Below are 8,933 nucleotides of genomic sequence, written 5' to 3'. Positions count from 1 at the left end.
CTCACTGCTACAAGCAATGACGTCTATCAGGAGTATAGAGGCCAGGGCGGCTGAATGGTTAGCACTGCTGCCTCAGGGAGCCAGGTTTGAATCCAACATTGAGTTTGCACGTTCTCCTTGTGCCTGCAGTGGTTTCCATCCATAGTCCAAAGCTGTACAAGTTCAGTGGATTGGCTATGCTAAATTGCTCAGAGCATTCAGGGATGTGTAGGTTGGGTGGATTAGTCATGAGAAATGCAAGGTTACAGGGATTAAGTAGGAGTTTGAGTCTGGGTGGGATGCTGTTCAGAGATTGTGACTTGATGGGTTGAACGGCTTGCTTCCACAGTGTTGGGATACTATGATTACGCATTAAAGAGTCCGTTATTTACACATTCACTCTTAACAGCAAACGTTGATCAGGGCAGAATTTGATTCAGCTACATGAACTGAATTATCCTGCAAGAAAATATTACTGTGCCATTATATACTTGATTAGTCAAATAATTTACTATTTATGAAGGTGGAAATATTTAATGTTGATAGAAAATCTGTTTGTAACATATTTAACAGTGCCAGGATCCTTTACTCAATATAATACAGTAAATAAAATACTAGTGAGCAACACCATTGTATATCAATGCTTTACAAAAATTGGTCACAGTGTAGGTTTGAGACTATTTTATGTTAATACAAAATTCAACTCTTCTCTCAAAGATTTGCTTTTTTTAAATCTTCAGGTAGAATACGTCCTTTCTTTCTTGCCTTGTCTTTTTTCCGTTCTATCTTGGCATGCTTCTTTTGCATTATATTTCTTTTCCTCTTATCTTGACGACGCTGCATCTTTTCAACAACATGTTCTGTTAGCTTTTCCCAGTTCTTCTGCCGTTGGGATTTGAGTTTTTCTTTTCGCTTTAGTGAAGCTTTCAGCAATTCTTCATTGTCTTTAATTTTCAGGCCTTCAGCTTTGTACAGAACATTGGTCCACTTCATCTTCATTTCAACTTCCTTTGCCTTATTTTCATCTTTAATCTTCAATTCTTCAATCTTATTCTTTTGGGCTTCCAGTCGAGATAAAAGTTGTTTGTAGTTTTTACCAGTGAGAGGTGTGATGCCACCTTTAATTTTCTGTTTTTTCTCTTTTCTTTTCATCTTTTTGTCTTTAACTACCTCAGATGGCAAATCCACTTTATTGAAGAGCAATTGATTTTCCATTTTCTTCGATGTGTCTTTTTTCTCTGTATCTTGAGCCTCTGCTGCAATACTATCTTCCTGAACAATTTGCTGTTCTTTTTTCATTCGCATCTCTTTCCGTTTCTGTTTTTTCTTTTCCCTCTCCCGCTTTCTGTGCAGCCGTTTCTTCTCTAATTCTTCAGGAAGCAAGCCTTTTGGATTGCACTGTCAAAAAAACACAAGACATGACACAATTGATGACAGAGTAATGAAAAGGTAGTAAATGAAAATCTGTAGTGAATAGCTGGAAAGTTATGTAGACTACATATAAAGTTTGCTTGGAATACAGACAAAAAAACTAGAATTACTCTCAATAAATTGCATGCCATTCCACTTGTCCCATTTACTTATCAAATTACTTGGTATTAAATTAGTCTCCTGTAAATGGAGGCATTTTCACAATTATAGTCTCCCAGAATCCAATACAAATTAAAAAACAAAGACCCTTTCTAACAAAGGTCTCTACAGTCAAATATTTTGCCAGGATTTGAATTTTGGCTTGGGGGGGGGTCAAGACTGTAAAGTTACTATTTAACTGAGACTATTCTAATCTGACATCTCTGACTGCAAAAAGCTTTATATACCGTGAAATTATTACTAGTTTAAAAAAACAATTCAAAATATACATTCAATAATCCCATTCTATTTTGTGGCACCCAGAATTGTACTGTCAGATCTTTGAATCTTTTTACATATACTTTAAAATTCAAAAGCATTGGTTAATTAATTCTCCAGGGGAACTGTAAACATTAAAGTTTAAAAACAGATAAAGTTTGATATTCATTCAATCAATAATATTTCAATCCAAATCCAGTTAAGCGTCTTTCACTGCATTTAGACACAATTTGAATTTCTTTTTCCAAACTAATAGTTACTTAACTTGTATTCACTTCAGAGCTAACTGACTGACTAGGTGACCCAATAGTGACTCCAAATATACCCAGCACACAAAATGTAAGGCATATCAAAATTTACCTGACCGCGGCTTTCTTGGATTTTCTCATGTAGTCTCTGACGAAGAATATTTACTGTTGAAAACGAGCTTGTGTTCACTTCACTGACTGAAAGGAAAGTTTAAAGTTATAACATATCATATTCACCAATTACATCTGTACTAAACGTAGATTAGCTATGTAGAAAAAGCTTTAAAACAATATGATAATACAAAAATAATCAGGAGCAGGGATGTCTCGCTGCAATTACAGGGTTAAAAATCACAATATCAGGTTATTTTGGAAGGACTAGCTTTTGGAGCGCTGCTCCTTCATCAGGTAGTTGTGGAGCAGGACTATAAGACACAGAATTTACATCAAAACATTACAGCATCATGCAACTGAAATGAGACACTGAACAAATATTTGTAATCCTTTGCTATAAATTCTGTGTCTTATGGTCCCGCTCCACAACAACCTGATGAAGGAGCAGTGCTGAAAGCTAGTGCTTACAAATAAACCTGTTGTTATGTCATTTTTATCGTTGTCCACCCAGTTCAACACCGGTTCCTCCACATCATGCAATTACAGGGGCATTGGTGATACCACAACTGGAACGTTGTGAGCAGTTTTGGAAGAATACTCTTACTATAAAGGGAGTGCATCAAAGATTTACTAAACTGATTCCTGGGATGATGAGAATTACATACAAGTTCAGGTTTTTAAAAAAAAATTCAGTTAGGATTATACTTGGAGTTCAGAAGAATGGAGAGAGATCTCATAGAAACCTAGAAACAGGACTGAACAGGGTAGATGCAGGATGGATTTCCAGTTGTGGGGTCCAGAACCAGAGGTTACAATCTAAGGACACAGGGGAAATCATTTACGACTGAGGTGAGGAGAAAACCGCTCACCCAGAGAGTGAGGAGCCCGTAAAATTCACTACCACAGAAAGCAATCAAGGACAAAATATTTTATGGTTTGAAGGAGAAGTTGGATTTAGCACTTGGTGCTAAAGGGATCAAAGGATTTGGGGAGGTGTAAAGTAGGAACAGGCTATGGAGTTGGGTGAACAGCCATTATCATGATGAATGGCAGAGCAGCCTCAAAAGGCTGAATGGGCTAATCCTGCTCCTGTTTTCTGCATTTATATTTTCGACGTAAAGGTGAAAGCATGAGTGTGCTGGGAGCAGATGAGGATGGGGAATAAACAAAGGCATATTTATATAGCATAATAAAACATCCCAAGGTACTTCAAAGGAGCAGTATAAATGAAGATACGACACCAAGATACATAAGGAGGTAATAGTCAGATAACAAAAAACTTGGACAAAGTCAGTATTAAGAGTTTTTATAAAGGAACGTGAGGTGGTGACATGTCGGAAGGGAATTCCAAAGCTTGGGACTTAGGCAATCTAAAGGCGTGGCCACTAATAGCATAGTAATTTTAAATAGGAATATGTAAGATATTAGAATTAGAGGAAAACACAAAAGTTTGTGAGGGATATTACAGTCAGAGTCATACAGCACAGAAACAGACCCTTCAGTCCATATCAGTCATAATTCCAGACTAAACCAGTTACAACTGCCTGCAGTTAGCCAGTACTGGGGCTCTTGCAATGCAGTGGTAATATCCCTATCTCTCAGCTGGAAGGTCAGGATTCACGTTATACCTGCACCAGACAGGTATTGTATTAACATCTGAAATAGGTTGATTAAAAGTATTTATTAGAGATTTCAGGAGGGGCTAGACCTCAGAGGGTTTTGAAAACAAGCATGAGACTTTTAACATCAAAGCTTGCTTTTCTTGGAGCCAATGTGGGTAGGTGAACAGAGGTATTTGGTGAACAAGGCTCACTGTGAATCAATACACAGGCACTGGAGTTTGGATAACGTCCAGTCTATGGGAAGGTAAAATGTAAGAGACCAGCCAGGAATATATTGGAATCTAGAGGTAACAATGATAATAAAGAGTGTAAAAGAATTTAATCTAAGTACCTAAATTGTGAAAGGAGATTAATTTCACTACCTCAGTGGAGAACAGGGAAACAATACTCATAGCAAGACAGAATTCTCACACCTCTGGTATTTTGCTGGATTTTGTCCACTTTCACTCCATTTTGAACGGTATTAGGCTGACCCCCACTCACTGGTTGAAAATGTTTCAGCTCCTTTAGAGCTTCCTTTCTTCTCCTCCTCTTCTTCTTTTTAGGTTGGGTTAGAGCTTTTGAGCCCTCCTTTTTAGAAACTAAAGATACAAACAAAACCACACAACCTGAACAGGACTTGATTTTATTTAATTCACATTTAATAATTAACAGCATCACCTGAATATTTCTACAAGTTAGTCTCCACTCAGTAACTTTAAAATTATCTGCATTTTGTATAAGAGAGAAACAGTATATAATTCATCAGAATTTAAAACAAAAGAAAACTGGATCAGAAATTGGCTAGCTGAAAGAAGATGGTGCTAAAGGGATCAAAGGATTTGGGGAGGTGAAGGTGGTGGTTGATGGGAAATGTTTATCCTGGAGCTCAGTTACCAGTGGTGTGACACAAGGATCTGTTTTGGGGCCACTGCTGTTTGTCATTTTTATACAAATGATTTGGATGTGGGCATTGAAGGATGGCTTAGTAAATAAGATAGGCAGAGTTGTGGATAGTGCCAAAGGATATTGTGAGTTAGAGGGACATAGATAAAATGCAGAGCTGGGCTGAGAAGTGGCAAATGGAGTTTAATGTGGAAAAGTCTGAGGTATTTCACTTCGGAAGAAGTATCACGAATGCAGAGTACTGGACTAATGGTAAAATTCTTGGCAGTGTAGATGAATAGAGAGATCTGTGTCCAGGTGCATAAATCCCTGAAAGTTGCCATCCATATTGATAGGGTTGCTAAGGCAGCATATGGTGTGTTGGCATTTATTGTTGGGGGGGATTGAGTTTCGGGGCCACAAGGTCATGCTTCAGCTGTACAAGATACTGGTAAGGCCGCACCTGGAGCATTGCGTGCAGTTCTGGTCACCGCATTACAGGAAGGATGTGGACGTTTTGGAAAGGGTTCAGAGGAGATTTACCAGGATGTTGCCTGGTATGGAAGGAAGGTCTTATGAGGAAAGGCTGAGGGAACTCAGGCTGTTTTCGTTGGAGGGGAGGAGGTTAAGAGGTGACTTAATCGAGATGTGTAAGATAATCAGAGAGTTAAGTAAGGTGGACAGTGAGAGCCTTTTTCATTGGATGGTGAAGGCTAACACAAGGGGACATAGCTTTAAATTTGGGGCGGGGGGGGTAATAGATTTAGGACAGATATTAGGGGTAGTTTCTTCACTCAGAATAGTAGCAGCGTGGGACAGCCTGCCTGCAACAGTAGTAGACTCGCTGACGTTAAGGGCATTTAAATGGGCATTGGATATACATGTGGATAATAATGGAATGGTGGAGGTTAGATGGGCAGCAAATGATTTTCGCAGGTCGTTGCAACAGAGGGCCAAAGGGCCTGTACTGCACTGTAACGTTCTATGTTGTTTCAATGAGAGACACTGCATCTGGGCCTCAACACAAAATGTTAAATCTTGATTTATTTACTCCAGCTTTATGTTCAGTATTTTCATTACAGAATTTCTAAATGGTTAATTTTTATCAATGTACTTCAGAATTAAACCAACCCTCCTGTTCTCCAGTTTTCAGTGATAACCGCCAACAATTCACCTATTGATTCTGTCCATTAAACAGTTCCTGAATTCACTGTCTGTGCATAATTCTCCTGAAATCTGGAGATTAGCTTGTGAATGATACAAGCTGACTTCACAAGTTAACATCCTCCCAGAATTATAGCTCACAATTTTACTTCCATTATACTCCTATTGTATCCTCAAACTATAATCAGAATAAGATTTTTTTATCTTAAATTCTTTCATGAGATGTCAGAAGGTGCCCATTCCTAATTGCTGGAGAAGGTGGAGATGAGCTGGACCATTGCAGAACTTGGGGCACAGGGACACCAACAGTGCTGTTAGAAAGGAAGTTCAAGGATTTTATACAATAGCAGTGAAGGAACAGTGATAGTTGCACATGGCTTGGAGGAAGACTCCAGATGGTTTTGTTCCCATGCATCTGCTGCCAATTTCCATCTGGACACTGGCGTTATGGATTTGGAAAGTATTGTGGGAGGAGGTTAGGTGAGTTGTATTTGTAGATGGTACTTCCAACTATCTTTGCTTTAATTCATCTATTACTGAAAATATTTTACTGTCATTAACACTTCCAGATTCCACAATCCAAAAAGATTAGCCACCAATCTCTAACCCTTACTTCTGCCATGGTTTTACAATCCCAATTTACCTTTTGCTTCTGTATTTATAAAATGTGAATGTGCAAATTACTGTGGATGCTGGAGTAACTAGTAAATGCTGGATATGGTTAAGTAGCATCTACGAAAGGGAAATAGTTAACTTTTAAAGTTATTGACCTCTTGGGTTTATTCTTTGACAGATGCTACATTGTATGGTTTAATTCAGAATTTTACATCTGTCATACTGTTCAGCTAAGTGCAATGAGTCTAATTTTGCATCATCCTCACCTGTTAAATTGTGTCCTGCAAATATCTCCTGCAGTGGCTTAAACTAGTCCCTCCTACTTGCACTTAGCCCATATTCTTCCAAACATTTCTTCTTCATGTACTTATCCAAATGTCTTTCAAACATTGTAACTGTACTCCCACTCACCAGTTCCTCTGGAAATTCAGTCCACATGCAAACCACGGTGTAAAAATGTTGCCCCCCCCATCTTCTTTAAATCTTTCTCTCACTTTAAAAACGTAATCCCTAGTCTTTAAATCCCCAAACGTACAGAAAAGACATCTTAGCTATACTCATGATTTTATAAATTCTCTATAAGGTGTGGGATATAGGTAAAGTAGTGTTACTTCTGCAATCATAATTACTTATGCAAGGTAAATGCACTCACACCAGTGTATAATTGTTTCAACCCAAGAGCTGAGTCAACAACAATGAAAACTATGTGGAGGGAATATATAATTGTTTTTGTATTAGCTAAAATGTAAATGCAAGAATGAAACATGCCTGCTAACAATGGTAGACAAATAGATAAGGTGCTGTGAGGATGTAGGTTAAGCCAGATATGCTTGTGCAAGCAGTAGGTATAAGCATCTGTTTCCCACTTTTGCAAAAACACAAAAACAAACCCCAATTAAAAGGTCATAAGGATCAATATGGTGAGGGAAAGGAAGGAAATCGCACATGTGGAGGTAGTAGATAATCATGAAGAAGGATATACCTAACAATGGGCCATAGCAGGATGTGGTGAAATGGCCGAGTAAAACTTGTACTTTGTTATGCACAAGGCCGGATACGGCAAGAGATAAGCAATAGTAATAGGCACTGGGTTTGGAGTAGTGAATCCTATATAAAATATGTACTTGCTAAACTCGGTGTGTCTATTTTAGGCACTACGCTTTCAAGCGTATAATAAATATACTGATTGCTTCAGATCTTGTCTCGGACTGAAATTATTGAAGTGAGTGAGCTTTGTTTCTCACAAAGGTCATCCCTCAACCTCCTAGGCTCCAGGTGAAAGGAGTCCCAGCCTCTCCTAACTCAAACCTTCCATTCTCAGCAACATCGTGGTAAATCTCTTCTGAACCCTGAACAGCTTAATAATATCTTTCCAATAACAGGGGCCAGAATCGGACACATTATTCCAGAAAAGGCTTGGCTAATATTCTGTGCAACGTCAACGTGACAGCCCAATTCCTCCCGCAAAAGGTCTGAGCAATGAAGGTAAGCGTGCTAAACGCCTTCTTAACCATCCTGTCTACGTGTGACGCAAATAATTATGTTCATGAAGTCATAAGTCTCTCTGCTCTAGAGAGTTCCACAATATTAGTTTCTTTTACAATGCCTGACTTTTTGAACATTGCTACCAGGACTGCTTTCGCCCCATGTCATTCGTTAATCAGGAGTAAGAAAAATCCCCCTCAGTATTACGATTTGTATTGCGTTCCTTACCCAGCTTTCGTTTACGCGGCTCCTGATTCTGAGATGCGCACACTTTGCTTCCCAAACTCTGAAAATACTGGTCTTTTGCAGCGAGACTGGGATCAGCCATTTCTGATCCAGATGTTTCCCAATGAAAGTGGGTTAAGTACAGATACGGTGGAAAACTAAGCGTTTGGAGGGCAGCAGATTAAAAACAGTAACGACTACTTCTCATCGAAAAGTACTGATGAACCAGTTAATTAATATTAGGCTCAATCCCGTTTTAATACTTCACCCGCACGCTCCCATGTGTGCCTTTACGTCATCATTCTGCAGCCAGCTTCGCTCACCTGGCACATTGTGATTGCGTCAGAAACTGCCCATAACCCTGTCCTAGTGGCTGACGTGAGGTATTGCAGGATGTCAAGGACAAGAGTGGTTGAAGGGACTTCCCTCTCCTCAAGCTTCTCCATTCACTTCACACCAAGTCTGATGACCACTGTGCCCTCTGATTAGCAGCACAGGCAAGCATGCCACATATTAGCGACAACAAATTAAAAAGAATAATAAAGCAAAGAACTGCTGAAAATCTGATACCAAAACCAGAAATTGCTGGAGGAACTCAACAGCAATTGGCAGCATTTTTGGAGTGGAAGCAGAGTCAATGTTTCAGATCCAGTGACCCTTCTTCAAAAGTTAAAAAGAATGATCGATTTTAATTTTATGCCATGTGATAAAAATGAGACTGAACTTTCAATAGTTAGTACACAAGATTTACAAATACCATATAGCTAGA

The 8,933-nt window shown here is 38.9% G+C and overlaps 1 protein-coding gene across 1 annotated transcript; it reads right to left on the bottom strand.

The window, feature by feature from the left end:
- Positions 1-497: 497 nt before the first annotated feature.
- On the bottom strand, positions 498-8,472 carry surf6 (surfeit 6). Its single transcript, XM_043707851.1, has 4 exons — positions 8,168-8,472; positions 4,225-4,392; positions 2,188-2,273; positions 498-1,377 (listed from the first exon to the last, which is right to left on the bottom strand). Exons 1-4 carry the CDS (start codon positions 8,265-8,267, stop codon positions 691-693), a joined length of 1,041 nt encoding a protein of 346 aa, XP_043563786.1. The 5' UTR covers positions 8,268-8,472; the 3' UTR covers positions 498-690.
- Between the last annotated feature and the right edge of the window lie 461 nt (positions 8,473-8,933).

This window comes from Chiloscyllium plagiosum, chromosome 18 (genome assembly GCF_004010195.1).
Source record: "Chiloscyllium plagiosum isolate BGI_BamShark_2017 chromosome 18, ASM401019v2, whole genome shotgun sequence".
In the NCBI taxonomy this organism is placed as follows: Eukaryota; Metazoa; Chordata; class Chondrichthyes; order Orectolobiformes; family Hemiscylliidae; genus Chiloscyllium; species Chiloscyllium plagiosum.
Note: the sequence above shows the minus strand (reverse complement) of the source record. Positions and strands in the feature narration are given on the sequence as shown.

Excerpts from the sequence above, each read along its gene's own strand:
- surf6 (XM_043707851.1), bottom strand. The coding sequence starts at position 8,267 with ATGGCTGATCCCAGTCTCGCTGCAAAAGACCAGTATTTTCAGAGTTTG. Across the intron at positions 4,393-8,167 it reads GCCGCGTAAACGAAAGCTGG|TTTCTAAAAAGGAGGGCTCA; the intron begins GTAAGGAACGCA and ends TTGTATCTTTAG. Across the intron at positions 2,274-4,224 it reads AATCCAGCAAAATACCAGAG|TCAGTGAAGTGAACACAAGC; the intron begins GTGTGAGAATTC and ends CTTTCCTTTCAG.